This window comes from Scophthalmus maximus, chromosome 10, assembly GCF_022379125.1.
Source record: "Scophthalmus maximus strain ysfricsl-2021 chromosome 10, ASM2237912v1, whole genome shotgun sequence".
In the NCBI taxonomy this organism is placed as follows: Eukaryota; Metazoa; Chordata; class Actinopteri; order Pleuronectiformes; family Scophthalmidae; genus Scophthalmus; species Scophthalmus maximus.
In genome coordinates this window covers 22,685,477-22,706,059 of record NC_061524.1, presented here as the reverse complement: position 1 = coordinate 22,706,059, position 20,583 = coordinate 22,685,477, and the positions used below count along the sequence as shown (strand labels likewise).

Here is a 20,583-nt window from a genome sequence, read left to right as displayed (position 1 = left end):
ATTAAGTCCACCTGTCTGCAGCTCTTCACTAAACACTCCTGTTCTTGCTGCTCTGCAACATGACTGATTCATAAGACATCTGGTGTCAGGGAAACAGTTGGTCATTTTAATTCTGTGCTTTGGAAGGAAATCAAACCATTTCAAGTACAAGTGAAGCCATGAGTTATTTGTGTAAGGTCAAGTCAAGCCTTTTTTATCTTTTTTAAAGTTTAGTCTGAAGTAACCAGATGTATAACAGGATTCTGACTTGAGTCCTCTGACTCTCTGACCTCTGTTTAGTACAAACATGACACCAAGTATCACAAGGTATCATTCAGTCTAATATGGTGATACGGCAGCATACACAAATAAATGGAATGGACAGGACAATAAATACATGAACAAAAAAAATTCTCTCCTCAAACACAAAACCGTCTAATCTGTCAGACATAAAATTGAGGGAAGGTGTCGGTCTCCACCATTAGTTGTCCTGGCTTCTTTTGCTGAAGCAAGAGGTTTATTCATTATAGTACAGGCTATACTCTGTGTTAATACATCTCCCACTGTATTAGGGGAATCCAGAGGTAAATGAATTACTGACGATGCACCCACAAGCATGGTCTCAGTGGACAACAGCTCGTCTGAAACAAAGTTTTATTCAACATGACTTCCCAGACTGAAGGTAACATTTTGCAGGGTAAGTGTGTGTCTCTGTTTTTGCAATATGACCTTGATAGACAGTTTGTGATGCTGAAGCTGGGATGAAATGTTTCTGGTCAATGGCCAACAATCTGCATAATGATCAGAGATTCACAGCAGGGTTTCAGTGGAACAATCAATAGAGGCCTGCTGGCAATCTGGTGTCACTGAAAGTAGCTGCTGTCGGACAGGTTCGACATGTACATATGAATTTACTTGTTGCAATGTGCAACCACATTAGTTTTTAAGCTCACCAGGATTAAGTCTGCCATAGCCACTGAAGAATAACTCTGCTTATAGAGAAATATAATGAGCAATCGGCCTCACCTCAAACTGAAGGGTCCAGATCTGCCATGATTTTCCTATTTGACCATTACAACAGTTAAGACCAGCATCCAGGAAATGCTGACCTCCATTCAAATTGAGTTTTTTTGTTAAAAAGTGTTACCTCTGCTAAGGAGGTTATGTTTTCATTGGCGTTTGTTTGTTTGTTAGTAGGATTTAACAAAAACTACGACTGATTTCCATGAAATTTTGCTGAGTTGTGTGGCATGACCTAAGAAAAGACCCATTAGAACCCATTAAAACACATTAGTTTATGGTGCATAATCAGATTAAGAAGGACAATTTTTTTTCACTCTTTAACATGGCATTTTTCTCTTAAACAGATGCAAGACTACGGGTAGTAGTAGGTAAATAAGATATGTATTACATTGGTTTATATGTCCACTGTTTAGGACTGTTTTATGACAAATAAATAATTTAAGTTATCAGACTACTTCCTTTTTCTTTTATATTTCTACTTTAAGAACTATACAATCATGTGTAGGATTGTTTGACTTTGGCCGAGGTATGTGCTCAGATTAATTTCTGTTGTTGTCACTGTAAGTTTTATTCTCTACTGATTGAAACAAGCTTGATTTATGCGCTTTCTGTGATTGGTAGTCAGTATCAACCTGTTGACCAGACCAACAGTGTGTCTTTGATACTTATGAAGTGTCAAAAATGTCAAAAACAATGATGATCTTAATTTTGGATCAAGAAGCAAGGGGGAAAGATGTTTGCTTTGACAAACATCACTAGGTCTCAACCCTACAACAGCGCTCTTTACCACCATCAAAACAACATACAGTATGAGGAAGTGTGTCCTTCTAGATAATCTGCAACAAGCATCATGGAAACTGTTCTGGAGGCTTGTGGTGGAACTGCGTGTTAGTGTGTGTGTGTGTGTGTGAGAGAGAGATTTTTTTTTTTTTGATTTTTAAAACACAATGTTTATTTAAGATTTACAAGAGAACATCATGGTCCTCTACAAATGAAATGAGAAAAAAAAGAAAAAAAAAAGAAAGAAAAAAAACATACAACAACAAAATAACAGAAAACCAGAATAAATCAGGTCATAAACACAGAGTGAATGATGAGTTCTCCCTACGTCACTGAACACAGCCGTGGTGAAACACCACTGATTCAAAAACTCTTGCATGTCGTTCATCAGAGAGTGGAACCTGAAGTCCACTCTCACTCTGGCTCTCACCAGAGACACGTACATATGTGTCAGCTCGTGTCTGGATACATTTCCTATCTTGTCTTTCCTGCTTTTATAAATCGACAACTTGGCCTGACCAACCACAAAATTCAGCAACTGCCACTTTGCAGCATCTTGTTTTCTTTAGCCAGCACCAAAAATAAATGCAGTCTCCGTAAACATTTCCCCACAGTCGAAAAACACGGTTTTTAACATGTTAAAAAGAGGTTTGAGTCTGTGACAGTCCAGATAGCAGTGAATGATGAGAGAGAGAGAGAGAGAGAGAGAGAGAGGAACGCTTCACGAATTTGCGTGTCATCCTTGCGCAGGGGCCATGCTAATCTTCTCTGTATCGTTCCAATTTTAGTATATGTGTTACCGAAGTAACACATACTAAAAGAGAGAGAGAGAGAGAGAGAGAGAGAGAGAGAGAGAGAGAAAAGAGCAATATAAGTGTAGTCCAGTGACATTCATTGATTCGTTTATGTATCCGGGGCTGATAATGATAATTACTGTTGAGAGGATAAGACCCAAGTGGCAACCCACCATGACGTCACCCATTGGTCTTGTGAACTGCTGTTTTGAAGCCCTGAGTATAGCAATTTGACCAGCACCATATTGGGTTTATGAAACCGGACACAGAGACTGGGGAGAGTCCTGACACTGCACTTCCTTGAATCAGGAAGACGGAAACCATGGATGTCTTAAGCAGAAGTATTTATTATAAGAGCTCAATATATATATAGGAGATTTCTGGTTAGTTACACAGGTCAACAAGGTGGTCAGTGTATGGCGTCCCGAGACAATCTGCCTATCGCCGGTCTCAGTGTATTTAGCTTTGTCAGAGAAATGTCGTCATCCCACAAACAGAATTGCTATTTCCATAGTAACACTCTGTATTCACCACTATGTGTCTTGCACAAATAACGCGACTATGACACGCTTGAGACAGCCTTCAGTTACCCGCCAACTGCCTTGGCTTGCCATAGTAATGTCCTTGCATAGTGCGTGAGATCGTTCATCATTGCAGTTTCTCAGGAGAGGAGAGAAATTCCTCAACACCCTATGCTGGTGATTCCAGAGAACACAGGCTGCAGGCACGTCTGCAATGGCTTAATTTTCTACTATGTCCACTTTTATGTAGAGCGTAACAGTGACTGCCCACCTTTTTCACGACGCCAATTCCGGAAACGAATTTCCCATTCATTTACTCCATTGACATTTCATAAAATCCTTTAAAAAAAGGTTAAAGCCTGGCACCAAGCCAATAAACTACGAGATGAATCATTACCATAAAACAATTAATTCGATGCAAAAACATTGGAAAATGGGAAAAATGGCAAAGGTACAAGACTGTGTACATAATTATTTTAACAGTGAAGGAACTACTCGTCCCATAAACCATTGCGAATGCCTTTCAAACTACTTCCATGAGAGTTTAGCACGTTTCTTTTTCACGTACCTTCATCATCATCACTATGGTGTTGATATTGTTGATCATAGTCTTCTAATGTGTTGCAGTTTGTGTTATGTGTTTGTAAGATTTGGATTAAGATTGATATTTATTTCAGACACATACAGTAGGTCCATATCAGTAAAGAAAACAAAATAGAAATACAACACAAGGACAACAGAATCAAATCTAGACAGAACAGTTCACAAGCCCCCACTGATTAAAATACATTAAGACATCTGTTCCAATATTTCCAATAACAAGATGAGAACCTTGTGTCACTTTGTGTAGGCTCAGTCAAGGCACTTATAATTAAATTTTTTGAGTCAATTAATCAACACAAATTTGTATCACTTTGTAACACTGCATGAAAGGTGGGAACATTTCTAGTAACCAACATGTGACGAGCACTTGCCCATCTGAAGCTTTTTCATTTTTGTTTTACTATAACTGCACTGCAAGTGGGCAGTATAGAGTGGAGAACAGTAGGCACGAAAGAGGGCTGTTTTTACAAAATTCGTGCATATGTGAAATTTGCATGCAAGCATATTGTTTTAACCTCTTAGAAAGCTCATCCATATACAAATGTCACCTTGTCGTACCCCATTAGTCATTAGGAATGGTGCGGATACACTCTTACCCCATCTAGCTTGCATGGTTTGATGCAAATATCAGAAATGCTAGATCCATGTCCACATGTTTTGTTCTCTGCCAATTTCTCAATAGCATAGCGCACTTCATCTGGTCTAACAACCACACCCTCATTGTTGGGGACATCATCAACATTCAAATCATAAGTCTTGACACAGTTAAAAATATAATGCTGTAAATAATGTTTTCTCCATAGTTCAACTATTTTCTGACCCAGTAACCCCATCGCTACTGGGAGGCAGGGGCATCTTACAATTGTTGACAACCTTTACTTTTTTCCAGAAGTCATAAACATTATTCTGCTGAAGATTTTTGGCCATGCAGTCTGCCCATAACTCTTGCTCATTTATTTGTGCATATTTAAATCTGGCATTAGTTTGTTTCGTATATTCACATTCCTAGCTTTTTCTGACAAAACCAAGTTTTTAAATGCTTCTCTGGCATTCCACATGGAATTCAGGCACATATTAATTCCATCCTGTCCTGAAGTTATGTTGTTTAGCCCTTTTTTGGCAAAAAGATTTAATGCAGTTTTTCAGACAACTCACAATTTTATCATACATTCTTCATAGTTCAGTACCATGGTGTTCATTCTTACAATTAAAGTTGTCACATAGAATAGCATTAAATGGTATATCAATAATACTTAGGCTCTGACCTTTTTCGTCTGTTAGACTTGACCAACTTAATTTTCAAGTTGTCCATGGTTATCATAACTGGTCAGCTCAGGTAGACTCTCAAGATTCAATATAGAGACAGGTATGTGATCAGTTGTGGCCAAACCATACATGATCTCAACTTTCTCTAGACAGTAATGAGCATCGGCTACACATATGCAGTGATCCAGCCAAGATGTCGTATGCCATGCTTCCATGGTGTATGTGTAGCTCTACTGGCAGCAGTACTTTGCTGAAAAGAACCAACTTGCTGTCTTGGCATAATTAGATCAATTGTTGATTAAATAGAGAGTTATTATCTGAAATGTCAGCATTCATATCAGCCACAAAAATAACAAAAGCGAGTCTATTCAAATATTCATCCTCATTTTGGTAACATTCATAAGGGAGGAGACATTTAGGATTATGAAAACAATCTCAACACACATTCAACCCAAGGGAGCCTCTCCATGGAGAGCAGGCCGAATTAAGTTATTCATAAAACAAACTAAATACGGAAGCATTTCGATGCGTTCCTTCAAAATAAAAGCAAATGGGCTTTAATGAATGCCGAATTACTGAAAATTAGCCATTAGTTATTGGTTACTTCTCTCGAAAATAAATGTTTTAGTATGCAGTATTAGTTACACTTCTAATTATTGGTAAAAGCAGTTGAGTTACAGAAACAGCGGTTTGGCTGATTTTTATTGTAGATTAAAAACTTCCATGCTGTTTGCTGAAGAACGATTTGTGTTTGACACCTTGGATTTTACAGCATTATAACAGTTGATTTGTACTTTTTGTACTGCATGAGAGAACGGGAGAGTTGCCAGGGAGGCTGTGATTAAAGCTTAATGAATAGCCTTGTAACTGTGCTGAGATTACTAAAAACCCTGACCTTCTTTTGTTTCATCCTTGGCTTTTAACCACATCTCATCACTAAATTATGCAAATCTGTTTTTATGTGGTGATTTGTTATCACAGCCCGGAGATAAGCTATCTTTTTCATTTCCAACACCAAGAACAAACTCTCATGCTGCACTATGAGATGTAACAGTGGTCAGACCAATGAATTTCAATAAAGGTATTTATATCTTCATAGATATATAGAGTCACAGCGAATGTAATGACATTCAGATTTTGTCTCTGTCACCCCCTTTTACCGGAGGCAGTTTGAAAAGGCTCCCTTGGGAACAAAGGTTTTATTTCGAAAGTAACCGGAAGTGTTGTTATTGACGATGCATGCACATTGACGGTGAGACTGTTCCGTGTCTTCTGCGGAAAATGCCCAAGTGCAGCAGACTGAGCGGAGACAGGAGCTGGGATTTGCGGACCCGTCGAGGCAGCTTTCTGGGATCCATCTTTTGGCTTTCTCCGCGCCGAGGTTGCCGTGGCGCAATGACACCCACCGCCCCCCCATCATCTGTCTGAAGAGGAGATGAAGTGTGGCTCTCACGTCACACACGGTCAGGTAAACGGACACACCAGTGCAGATTATGTTCACGGTTTTCTAAGCATCTGGAAGAAGGTGGACAAAATGTCAGCCTCCAGCGTGGCAACTCACTGGAAATCACACAAGAGGCACCAGTTGGACCAAAAATCAGCTCCACATCAGGTATCAGTCAAATTTGCATAGTTCATCGGCTCAGAGATGAGAGCAGCCATTGACCCTGTGTATCGCACACAGTGCTATATTGTGACAGTGTAAGTGTCTCTTCGAGACAGCAGCGCGGTGTTTCAATTTGTTTTCATAGCCCGTGTGTTGGCGGAGTGCAACATGTAGCTATATAGGCCCACGACAAAAAGCCTGCCCCTGCATGGAGAGACCCTGACAACAAATCTCCCTACTAACGCGTGCCTTGTTTTATTGGCAGAGTGTAAGCCCCACAACAGATTACTCATTCTTTTATAAAATCTTAAGGGGTTCATTTTAAAATTCTATATGCACACACTATTTGCTATTTTTAAATATTAGGCTTGAATATGTTTCATTGTGCCACTCAAATCAGAATGAGGATATTTTGATTATGCTAGGGAAACCGGGTAAAATTTAATTTGTACAAAGCCCACAATATTTGGTAGGTTACTAATTGTCTCCTACAGTGCTTGAAATGAATCTGTTCCTGTTGTGGCAGAAATAGAACAGCTGTAATAAATAGCTGGATTATGACATGGATGTTGGCCTCACGCAGGAGATTGGTACTTGCTGTACCTGCCCTGATCACCAGGTGTTGCTGGATGCTGTCTGACTGTGGTTGTGAATCCCTCTGTGTCCCTCTCTATTCAGGCCGTGTGAGGCGGAACCATGGACAGCAAAAATTCAGAAAGCTGTCGGACCCTGAGGAATGAGGAACACCAAAGAAGTCATACAAATATAAACTCAGCTGATACAGTGTTAAATCATTCCACAGCCCTGACATGGTTCACAGTGGAGTACATCAGTGGACAGGAGCTGATGCAGCAATCGTATTTGTAAAGCTGAATGAAGTTGTCTGGATCACGTTGCTGAGTAGGCGTGCTCGATCTGTGCCTATGACACCGGACTAACTGAGTCAAAGGACAACACTGGATGGAGTGACGACAGACGCAGCTATGTAAGAAGACAACTGTCCAGTGCCCAGTTCCAGACAATCAACACTCTTATGATTCATGTCACATATGTGGGTTCTCAGAGGAACATAGTGGTAACTCAGCAGATGACCAATACCTGAGAGTTTGTTCTTAGCGTTGAGTGTACTCCAGTGGGACAACAAAGAGCTCTTCACTTTTTGATAAAAAAGGAGAAAGCAGGAAACGGACGCTCTCAGTGTTCACCATGCCTCGTAATCGAGCTTTTTCTGAACCTGAGTACTCGGCAGAGTACTCCGCGGACTGCTCAGTGACATTGCCCTCTGACCCCGGGCAGGCAGTGGGGCGAACACACGAGGTCACGGTTCGGAGCTCAGGATGCTGCCTCTGTCTGCCGCGGTTTATGCGCCTCACCTTCACACCCGAGTCTCTGGAGAACCTCTACCAGACTTACTTCAGACGGCAGAGACATGAAACCCTGCTGGTGCTCGTCGTGTTTGCGGCCCTCTTTGATAGTTACATCATCGTCATGTGTGCGGTGGTGTACACCACTGACAAGCTTGCTTCTGTTCTAGTGGCATCAGTGGGACTGACCGCAGATATTATCCTTTACATGCTGTGTCGCTTCGGCCTGCTGCCAGACCGCATCTCAAGACGGGTGGTGCCCTACGCCCTGTGGGTGCTCATAGCAGCTCAAATATTCTGCTATTTGGGTCTGAACTATGCTCGCTTCCACCAGGCCAGTGACACGGTGGGCTGGCAGGCTTTCTTTAGCTTCTCCTTTTTCCTGACTCTGCCTTTGAGGCTGACACCCATCGTGCTCATCACTGCTGTATCCTGTGGGGTCCACACTCTAGTTCTGGGCGTCACCATTGCCCAACAGCAGCAGGAGGACATCCAGGGGGCAGCACTTGGCAGACAGGTATGAGTGGGAATAGAATAAGTAAGGTGGGGTGGGGCGGTACATGGTTGTCCTCATATGTATTTACTTCCCTGTGTGTAGCCAACCTCCATCTCATCAAGCTTCCAGAAATCTTGAGGACTTTGAACATCAATGTTTTGTTCATTGATGAAGTAAGCCAAAAGCCAGCCACTAGGTGTTGACTATGATACCAATATGAAAATCTTGTTGTCAGAATTTAGTATAACACTAATTTCACTCTGAAACTTGGTAAGAAAGACTTGTTTAATTAAAAGAGAGAAATTAAGCAAACAGCTTGATGTGAACTATAAAAAATTCTAACAAAAGAAACCAATGTATACCAATAAAACATTGTATCTAAACACTAGCAGCAGTACAGACCTTAATAAAAGATGGCTTCAGATGATCAGGCAAAAAATGATTCAAATCAGGAAGCCAAAAATGAAGAATCTGTCATTCCAAACGTTTTGTGTTTGAAAGTGTTCCATACAAACTTCTGTGAATACATTTCACTTGGTGTTAAAAAGTTAAAAATATTTAGGTTCAATACTCAAGTCCGGATATATTATCACAACAGTTTTTTTTTAGTTGTAACTAGTTTTTAGACTTATTGCCATTATTTGACATTTTCTCAGCAGAGACAGATGCACGAGGAGGTATTACATTTTTATGTAGACCACAAAAAACAAGGAGGTTTTCTCTCGACTAGCTTGAGCCTGATGAGGCAGAGGTCTTAACTACACAAATCCATGACACATTAACAAGATGGTGGAAACGTGGACAGTGATTGATCTAATGTAGTTTTATAAAACAGATGCATGAGAAAATGGCACCATTCAGTGTTTATTTTTACTCTACATGTAATACACTGCCTACAGCAAGAGCAGAGAGCTTCATAGTTCACCTTTTGCATGCTGCAAAAACACCATGTATACACAAGCAAATGAACAACCACTTCTGCTGCATGGGCGAAACACACATTCTGATGCACAGAGAAAAATGTATTAAACTGACAAAGGCAAAACTGTCACAGAATTATCCATGTTACAGTATTTTGTTATTGCTTTGGCTCAATTTTCCCTACAGACTTTCAGTGTGAAAAAGGTTGGACTTAAAATCACAGATGGGAGCAATTGAATACAACTGTTCCACCGTGTGATTTGTGTTAGCTCAAATTCATTGTTGCATTTTAAAATCAAATGGTCATTAAATCAAATGATAATACAAATAGGAACTAGAGTAAATGTGAAAATCTCTCAAAAGTCGACATTTTAAAAGGACTTTTCATATATCGAATGTAAACTCAATTGCAATTAGGTCCAGTGAGTAGAGACTAAACAGCTCTGCAATAAATCCGCCTTCATGGAGGCTCTCCAGTTTAATTTGTCTTTTAGCGGTGTTGGTTCTGCTTCTGATTTTGGAGGATGTATTAGTTGCCGCTGTTGTTGTATTACACTATCCAGAGAGGTGTTTCTGCTATTAAGCCTACCATCACTGATATGAATGGGGTGGAAAACATATTAGAAGCACCTCTCTAAAGTCGAGGCTAATATTAGATATTTACTGGACAATTTGGTGTCCTGAGAAGTACAGGAAGGAAAGGGCCTTGATTTTATTCCTCCAGCCTCCACAGAGAGTGGGGAAATCTGCTTATAGTCAAATCAGAAAGATCATAGCAAAACTGGTGGCCTTGATGCCGTTAATAAGCTAACATTTTAACAGCATGGAATCTTTGTGATTTGTGTGGCTCTCTGTAGAGACGGCACCTAACTCATTTCATTGGGAAAACATAATGTGTGAGTGTCGAGTCTTCGGATGGCACTTGTCACAAGCATACATAGCAGAATAAGACAATCATATGAATTGGGACCAGCGATAAAATGTATCCTGATAAATGTGAATCCTCTGTGCCATAGAGCTCCGCTGTTTCCAGAAAGTAAAAACATATTATTAAGCCATAGTGTTGCACTGGGTGACGTGTTCCTTCATCACCATGAACACACACACTGTTGTTTATTTTGACTCAGGGACACACGCACGAACGCGAACACACACATACACACACACACACACACGCACACACACAATGGAGGGAAATGTAGTCATTGTTAAATACAAATAAGTGTAGGAATATTGGATCAGTTTAAAACAAACAAACTAGCACTGATCTTATCTGAACATATGTAGTGAAGCACACAAAACACTGTTATGTCCAATAGACTTTTCTTTATTTTCCTCACGGTAAGGTTTTCTTTTCAGTTTCACTTTGGATCTTGAGACTAAAACGTTGTTGATTTTGGGCTTCCCGTGGGATTTGTTGGCATTAACAAATATCTAGAAATATGCCTGAGTTGAAAGGTGCTTTTAAACAAGGCAGTGATGAAAACCGCTTACGCTCTGATTGCTTAATAGAGATCAATACTGAGTCTAATCGTGATCTGTAAACGTGTATACATGTAAATAGAAACCACAACTTTTTATACTGAGCAGAAAGAAAAATGATAGCTTTTAAAAAAAAAAAAAAATCTAAATTACTGATCCCTACCATGCCATTACACAACATGTTTGGAGTGACTTGTGTTCAAGGACATGTGCTCATTGGACATTGACAATTCAGACCTGAACAATGCACCACGCTTGCAACGCTGTACATTTGTCAATCAACGTCGTTGCCAAGGCTGTTTTAACCAATAGAAAAACATCAATATTGCACAGCGAGTCAAAGTTCAACACTGATTTGTCTGTAAATGTGTCAAATCAATCTCAGGCTGTTGCTTAGCTTGACCAGCCTGACAGAACCTGCCGCTGCGCAACGTCATGTATACTTGCTTTCATACTAAAAAGAAAGTCAGTGTTTTCCAAAGAGCTCCAGGAGGTTTACTGCTTTCTTTGAAAAGTACCTGGCAATGAAAATGCTGCTTTTTGCTCACACTGCGTGTTTCCATTTTCAGTCACTCATAGGGGAAATGCAGACATACAAAATCATATTAAAATGAGCAAACAGCCACCAGAGTGTAGATGCCTGTGACTGAATAGATCAACATTGAGTTTTGAGTTATTCTGCATCCCTGAAAAAAGGATTGTTGAAAACAAATCAAAAATTAAATGTTAATTAGAGATTTAAATCCCTGTAGTTTCATGCATTTCTGCTTGTTTACATGTTTTAATTTAATATAAAAGTATAGGCCACCAAAGGTTGGTACCTTATTATTGAAAAAGCCCAAAGTAAATTCATGTTTTTTTAAATTATTTTCATTTCTATATTTTATATATATATATATATATATATATATATATATATATATATATATATATATATATTATATTTCACCTCATTTCTCTTTTTTTTTGTGTGTGTTTTTATATTTTGTCTATTTTTGGCTCATACTGGCACAATTGACAGTAAATTTCTTCTTTCACACTGGCCAGAAAACCCGTTTAAACCATTTTCTGAAGTTTGAAAACGTTAATCGGCATTCAGTCCCGGGTCAAATGACTCTGCAATAGATCTGGGTAATAATCGGCTTCACCACTGATTTGCGTTAATGTGAATGTCACACCCGGGTTAACACACTAATTTGCGTGATGACGGAGGCAATGAAGGCTTGTCTCCTCCTTAGGTAACTGCGCTGAGTTTCTATACTTTGAAAGAGTGACAAAAGTATAGGTATAGATATAAGGTAACTTTGACCACCATCTCACTGGCTTCCAAGCTGGCTGCTTTCTGTTGTTTACTACACTGTTCTTCTTCTTTGTTTTATGGCGCGCACCGCTCTTTACCGCCACCTATGACTGCCACTTATCACTTCACTGTTTTCCGGTCAAAATGTGACGCAGCGCGTCTGCTGGCGATCATCAAACCCTGGTCTGCTTACAGTGTGAAAGTGGCCAATTGCGGATTTTTAGCGGGTTGACGCGCATTAAAAAAACCCGGGTCTACACAGTAATTTTGGTGTGAAAGTCGTATAAGTCTGAGCTGGTTAATATTGATGCTGTAGTTTGTATTTTGTGATTGAAAGAATATATTAATATTAATTTGACCACAAGTGTATGAGGGACTGGAGGAGAAAACCCCCTGCAACATTTTCACGGGCAGATCAGTTTGTGAGAGCAAATAATAAATTAATGCCCACTATGGAGGGGGTTGACGGGGCAATCAGTTCTGACACTGGTGGCAACTCAATGTCCACCATTTATGTAGAGAGTAATATATCAGTTGTTTTGATTACCTGGTTTACAATAATTTCATGTAGTTCAGGTGAATCTATTGTTTCCATTTGAATAAAACGAAATCAACCAATCAACCACCCAATGTGTCTTTGCCCTAAATATTCAAATACATGTTATTTATATGGACAAAACAAAGTAATCCTGCGAGTTAAAATAGGATATGATCAAATACCTGAACATTGATGCAGTGAAATGATTTCCGATTCACACAATTGCCACAATGTTCTCCTAGTTGCACCTAAGTGGGCATATGTATGGAATAGGGACAATTTTAAAAATTGATTTTCTCTCTAGAATCGATATTTCAATTTTTTTTTTATGGTTGAGACGGCAACGATTCGACCTCATATGCGTTTCCGGAAAAAACTGCAGAGAGCAGCCGAAAGCAGCTGAAATAGCGCTCCTAAACCACTGGAGCTTAGTTTGATCAATGTAACTAATGTTGTACCGCTCACTGTTTTTTCGCACGGATGATTATTACCGTCGCACAATGGGCTTCTGAGTGAAAACAGTGAAACAGAAAGTGCCCAAGTTTCTGAATAAGCAATAAACCTGTAGCTTTTTCTGAAAAGGAAACCACTCTCACTAGTGCTGTCAATCGATTCAAAAAAACTAATTAATCGCCCAATTTGCTGTGATTAATCGCGATTAACTGCACTTTTTTTTTTCTTAAGACTGAAGTTTATAATAACGGATATTTAAATGTAAAATGATGGATTTAATGTCGAATAATCACAAAGGAAGTATTTAAATTCAAATACTATTGTTTATTAGCATCTTTTTAACTTTGAGCACAGATTCTGTCCTGTGAACTACAGATTCCCAATAAAACCATCAAGGCCAAAGTGACTCACTGAGGCCTCGCCGACGTTCCAGATATCTAGCAGAAAAAGAGCGGAGCACCTAGAAGTCCGGTTTACATGCTAGCGGCTAATATCACAGCTGATGTCCAATAACAAATGCAACAATGCCTCGGTTCCCTACGAAAGTCTCCGTGTGTATGTTCACAACGCTGTTGGAGGGAAAATAAGGGGTTGGTCCCGGAGCAGACTGCTTCAGCACTGGAGAAACTATGTCCCTGCTCCGGACTACGGTCCGGACGATGGATAGGATAAAAGACCAACACTCCTCTCAATGAAGCAAAAGTATTTCTTTAGTTTTTCTTTAAGCGGGAAAATAATATCGCAATAATCGATTTAATCGAAACGCATTTGTAGAATCTGAATAAATCAGAATTGCAATACAAATCGTATCGGCACCAAGGTATTGTGATACAATCGAATCGACACAAAAGCGTTTCGTCCCAGCCCTAGTATGCAATAGCCAATGACATAATAGTCAATAGCACAAATCATTCTCAGGAATCCTATAGAAAAAAGATATGTGCTGTATGTAGGCCTACCACTATACATATTCAAAATTCCTTCGTCTGTGTTTCAGGGTGAGTTAATATTTTACGTGAATCTTTGAAAGATACAACAGTGTATTCAAACAAAAACAATGTGTAGGAAAAGTTTCTTTAAATTTAAATATGATTTTTTAAATCTAATGAGGAAACAACAATAGCTTCACTAGATGCAGAGAAAGCTTTCAACAGAATAAACTGGACAGATTTATTCACCATCCTGAGCAAATTTGAATTTGGTAATTCATTTATCAAATGGACCACAACACTGTACAACGAAAGAAAATTTTGTACATTTTAAAGTTAAATCCCTCAATCTGGTGAACTTTGATATCAATTTAGGAGGCTAGATCTATGAAGGACTTTATGCTCTTGTAACAATTGTGTGCTGTAGCCTTTCAACCTATATATGTGTTGTATGACCTCCACCCACATACAACTACAAAAAAGGGGGAAAAGTAGCTGCTTTTGAAAATATATATTTTTTTATAAAAAAAAAATAACGGCACAGGACAATTTACTAAAATTAGCAATTAATTAAAATGAAAATAAAATTTGACCTTCATTCCTGCAGACATTTTGAGGGAAAAGTAGCAATTAGTATAAAAATATGAACAGATTATGTCCTGAGGATATTAAAATATATCAGGTGATTTTTCCAAATATTTTAAATAATAATAATATAAATTATTTCTATATTAGGATTTTCATTTCATTTCCTCTATCATACATATGTTTTGTGTACATTTTCAGACATACAGTATATATTTTGAACATAAGGGCAGCAGAGATGCTACTCTCTGTACATCTTCTTACTAATCCAGCCTGACACTTGGCATGTGTCTTGTTTAGGGACCAAGAACGTGCATTGCTGAATTTGGACACTGTTAGGTCAGTATTGATACATTTTGAATAAACACCTGATCAGCGCTGTGGAGCAGCGGCAGCTGGGACTCGTCAACGTCAGATACGTTGTTGATACAACAATGGCGTGTTGACAACAACAGCGCGTTCAGGGTTCTGAATCGGACTTTGTTTAAATAGCTGTTTGTGCAGCAGCGCGGCAACTACTGCAGGTCACTTTTTGCCATTTCAATAAGAAAGCTGCAACCAGCAACACCGCGGACTTAACAGAACAGGCTCTGCACTAGTAATGTTAATAAGAACACAGTGGAGCTCTCTGCCTTCCTCAGTCTGTTATTCGTGCACTGCGCTACTCAGTGACAGACTGAGGGATGCTCTGCTGAAGTAACGCTGCAAAAACACACAAATATGTGTCTAATCACATCTTTGCATTGACTTTGTATATAATCTTTATTCGCGTGAATAATGTGGTTGCGTTTTGTGTGTACGCACCTTTAGAGATCTTTTATTTTGCTATGAGAAGTGTAAAAATATTTATATGCCGCAACAAATTAGAAATTGGCGGGCTGTCGCTGTCTCATCAATGTATGGGAAACACTGCAAACTATTTTGTGTGTGTAAAATATGATAAATGATATTATTATTATCTATAAATAGAACAAATTACACAAAATGAGAATAGAATGGAATGGACAAATGTTTTGTTTCTCGTACGGTACTCAGTACATTGCTGAATACTGAACAGTACTTAAAATAAAGTACATATTGTGATTGATGGGACTAACATAAAGCCTGTCAAAGGAAAAAATGACACAACTCAATATGTACAGACAGACTGTTACCTAAAGCCCTTGGACTCTACTGTTGTCGGCCTTTCACTATGAACCAGGTCACAATTCAATTCAATTCAATTTTATTTGTATAGCGCCATATCACAACATACATTGTCTCAAGGCACTTTACATAGTGAGGTCAATATTACAATATTACAGGGAAAACCCAACAAATCCCACAATGAGCAAAGCACTTGGCGACGGTGGAGAGAAAAAACTCCCTTTTAACAGGAAGAAATCTCTGACAGAACCAGACTCTGTTGTGGGCGGTCATCTGTCTCGACCGGTTGGGGTGAGGAGAGAGAGGAGGAAGAGAGGAGAGGTGGGCAGAAAGAGGGTGGGAGGAGAGACAGTAGGAGAGAAGAGAGAGAGAGAGGACAGTTGTACAACCGCCGCTGTAATCTCTACCAGACTGATACTTATAATTAAAAAATACAATTATGTTGTTGTCATTATTAGTGATGATATTAATATTAATATTAATAATAGCAATAATAATAATCACGGGTTTGGGTCCTGCAGCTCTGGGGTCAGAGATACACTAGGAGAGATAAAAAACACAAACAGGGTTAGTGACATGTACTGTAAACATATCGGGGGATGGGGGGGTAGTATAACAGTTGCTTTAATTTCTACCAGACTGATACTTATAATTAGTGAAAACTGATACTTATAAATACAATGATGTTATTAATAATAATGATAGTAATAATAATAATGACGGGTTTGGATCCTGCAGATCTGGGGTCAGATCTACTAGGGGAGAGAGAAAACAGAGTTAGTGACATGTAATGTAGATACATGGGGGCAGAGAGAGAGAGAGAGAGAGAGAGAGATTGAAAAGGTGGGAGAAGGAGAGAGATATAAAGGGAGAGAAAGAGGGAGAAGGAGAGAACGGGAGAGGGAGAAAGATGCTCATGATATAAGTTCCCCCAGCAGTCTAGGCCTATAACAGCATAATAAAGAAATGGTTTATTAAACACCTGAGCAGTTCTAACTATAAGCTTTATCAAAAAGGAAGGTTTTAAGTTTAACTTTAAATGTAGACAGGGTATCTGCATCCCTGACACAAACTGGGAGCTGGTTCCAGAGGAGAGGAGCCTGGTGGCTGAAGGCTCTGCCTCCCATTCTACTTTTACAGACTCTGGGAACCACAAGTAATCCTGCATTTACAGAGCGAAGTGATCTATTGGGATAATATGAAACTAGGAGCTCTGTAAGATATGATGGAGCTTGATTATTAAGGGCTTTGTATGTTAGGAGCAGTAGTTTGAATTCTATTCTGAATTTTACAGGAAGCCAATGCAGAGATTCTAACACTGGAGAAATATGATCTCTTTTTCTAGTTCCTGTCAGAACTCGAGCTGCAGCATTTTGGATTAGCTGGAGGCTTTTCACAGACTTATTGGGGCATCCTAGCAGTAATGAATTACAGTAGTCCAGTCTAGAAGTAACAAAAGCATGGACTAGTTTTTCAGCATCCTTTTGATAGAGGATGTTTCTAATGTTCTTGATATTGCGCAGGTGAAAGAAGGCTGTCCTAGAGACTTGTTTTAGGTGTGAGTCAAAGGACATGTCCTGGTCAAAGGTAACTCCAAGGTTTCTCACAGTAGAGCTGGAGGCCAAGGTAATGCCATCCAAGGTAACTATATGATCAGATAATGTTTCTCTGAGGTGTTTAGGGCCGAGTATAATGACCTCAGTTTTTTCTGAGTTTAGAAGTAAAAAATTATAAGTCATCCAGGCCTTTATGTCTTTAAGACAATCCAGAAGTTTGTCGACCTGATTAGTTTCATCTGGCTTTATAGATAAATACAGCTGGGTATCATCAGCGTAGCAATGGAAATTGATGCGGCGTTTTCTTATAATATTGCCTAAAGGAAGTATATATAGAGTGAAAAGTATCGGTCCCAGTACAGAACCTTGTGGTACTCCATGTCTCACTTTTGTATGCATGGAAGATTTGTTATTAACGTTAACAAACTGAAATCTATCAGATAAGTAGGACTTAAACCATTCTAGTGCTGTTCCTTTAATCCCAATGTGTTCTAGTCTCTGTAACAGAATTTTGTGATCGATGGTATCAAATGCAGCACTAAGATCTAAAAGGACGAGAATAGAAACATATCCACTGTCTGAGGCCATGAGAAGGTCGTTGGTAACCTTCAGTAGTGCTGTTTCTGTACTATGATGTTTTCTAAAACCTGACTGAAAGTCTTCAAGCAGACTATTCCTGTGTAAATAGTCACATAACTGGTTAGCAACAGTTTTTTCAAGGATTTTAGAGATAAAGGGGAGGTTTGATATGGGTCTATAGTTAGCTAAGATATCTGGGTCCAGAGTTGGTTTTTTGAGCAGAGGTTTAACTACTGCCACCTTAAAGGCCTTTGGTACATAGCCTGTCAATATAGATAAATATCAGTATCACAGCGAGGTGGCACTCATTCCCCCTCTCCTCAGTCATCCTCCCACTAGCTGCAGCTGTGAAGGGGCTTCGGGCTTAGATGTACTTTCACTTACACTTTGTACTTTCACTTACACTTTCACTAAATGTTTTGACAGATCGTTTTTCTTCTCTTTCTATTTAATCTGTCATTTACACCTCAACTATAATAACATACTTCATCATATAATGATAACCCATAATACATATACATCCCCCATGTTCATCCCTTATACTTGTTGTGCATTTACCTTTCTGCAAATCTGCGATAAGGGGTAGAATTAAAAAGAAACAAACAGACAAATAAACAAAATAAACAATCAAAAACCTGTGACACTGCAAAACACCTCTGCCAGAATTCCCCCCTTTTTTTTTCTTATCTTTATTAAACTCTTTCTTCCACTATGTCTTGTTTCCTTATCCTCCCTTATTTGACTATTCATTTTGGAAACACACACACAGACACAGACACACACACTGCTATTTACCGCGCTCTTTATGTCACATTCACACACATTCATTCACTGTCGGAAGAGCCTTCAGAGGCAATTCAGAGTTAAGTGTCTTGCCCAAGGACACATCGGCATGCAGACTGGGGGAAGCTGGGATCAAACCGCCAACCTTCGGGTTAGAGGACGACCGACTCTACCTCCTGAGCCACAGCCGCCCATGTTGTGCCTAATTATCCATTAATAATGTATGTGATCATTTTAGATAATTTAGCCCTAACTTTTGCATTTTTTTTGCTTTCAAGCTGCTGGCCAACATTGTGATCTATGTTTGTGCCATCACTGTGGGCGTCATGTCATACTACATGGCTGACCGGAAGCATCGGAAGGCCTTTCTGGAGGCAAGACAGTCACTAGAGGTCAAACTCAACCTGGAGGAGCAGAGTCAGCAACAGGTCAGAAGACAAACAGTTGAACATTCTGATTTTTAAATGTAAGTTTTCAATATTTTTGAACTTTTACAATTTAAAGGTTGTGTACAGTATTTTTGTGCCCAGAGTTACAACACAAGATCCATATTAATATAACCTCAAAATGTCCAAAGACTTACACACGGCAACATTCATCCAGATACCAAGCAGTGGAATTGCCTGTGGGAGGTGTGTTTCAGCAAATTTGATTTACTCATATAGTAAATGGACTGCATTTATATGGCACTTTTTTTGTCTTTTTGACCACTAAAAGCGCTTTACAGCACAGGTTACATTCACCCATTCACTCGCATGCATGCATGCAGCACGCACGCACACACACACACACACACACACAATATTGTTGTGTTGTTATGGTTATTTACTGTTGGCTTTGAGTGTTAACACAAAATTTGCTTTGTATAAAAAAGTTTATTGTGTGTATTTTTTAATTATTATTATTTATTTATTTATTATTATTATTATTATTATTATTATTATTATTATTATTATTATTATTATTATTATTATTATTATTATTATTATTAATTTTGATAGCTGCCAAAGCCAGTGTCTGCATACTGAGGGACAGGGAGACACCAGTCATGTTGTTAATGAGGAGGATGAGGAGGAGGATGGAGCAGGAACCAGCTAAAGAACAGTGACAGACATAGGTGCTGAGTCAGGCTGACCAAGTCTTGTTTTTATTCAGTTCAACCCACCTCCCAGTTGAAGGAGAAGGAGGTGACCAGTATTTCTTTGATAATATGTTTACAACAGCGCATTCGATGAAGCAAAAGCTAAAGTTCCAGAAAAGTACAGTAATGAGAGATGCCACGCATGTACCTCCGACATTCATAAATCAATGGTCAATGACAGTAGTCTAAGTATTGGGTAATTAAGATTACACTAGAGTTACCAGTCTATTGAACTATGGGTCGTCAAAAGGGTTTTCTAGGCTGGTGGGCGGTTTAGGTTGGAGGGGGGGCCCAATATTATATGCTTTCATAGGGCCCAAAATCTCTAGCAGCGCCTCTGCCAGGTAGACTTTTTTTTTTTTGTTTTGGGGATCATTGCAGACTTTGATATGAGGGAGGAATTGCAGTGGTTGTAAGCCATGAATGAGACTACTAAAGGTCAGGATTTGTTTGAACAAGTTTTTGTTTGGCTAAAACCAGCCACCATCATCATGTTGGATGTGATGTGTGTTCAATATGGCCAGGGAAGGATATTCTAAAAACTGAATTGCCCATTGTTCCCCACGTTCGTGAGAGACACTGACCTTGGAGATCAACACTGTTCAGAGCAATCGCTGATGGTGTATGCCTTTCGAATATCAAGGATATTTGGCACATTTCTTATCAACTGGAGTCTTAAGAGACGCGTTGTGGCAGCCTGATTAAAGAGGAATTAAAATAACCCCAGAAGGAACAAAT

The 20,583-nt window shown here is 39.2% G+C and overlaps 1 protein-coding gene and 1 non-coding gene across 3 annotated transcripts in view; one reads left to right on the top strand and one right to left on the bottom strand.

Annotated features, from left to right (window-relative positions):
* Nucleotides 1–2,487: 2,487 nt before the first annotated feature.
* Nucleotides 2,488–2,593, bottom strand: LOC118285613. Its single transcript, XR_004785181.1, has one exon. It is a non-coding gene; the product is annotated as a U6 spliceosomal RNA (small nuclear RNA).
* Nucleotides 2,594–6,218: 3,625 nt separating this feature from the next.
* Nucleotides 6,219–20,583, top strand: part of adcy3a (adenylate cyclase 3a) — a 50,966-nt gene continuing 36,601 nt past the window's right edge. Inside the window, exons 1-3 of one of the 2 annotated variants that reach the window (XM_035607500.2) lie at nucleotides 6,219–6,434; nucleotides 7,251–8,453; nucleotides 18,983–19,132. In XM_035607500.2, the coding sequence (XP_035463393.1) occupies nucleotides 7,779–8,453; nucleotides 18,983–19,132 (825 nt within the window). In that variant the 5' untranslated portion in view covers nucleotides 6,219–6,434; nucleotides 7,251–7,778. Of the gene's footprint in view, nucleotides 6,435–6,463; nucleotides 6,579–7,250; nucleotides 8,454–18,982; nucleotides 19,133–20,583 lie in introns of those variants that run through there. The other variant, XM_035607501.2, reaches the window with a different exon arrangement.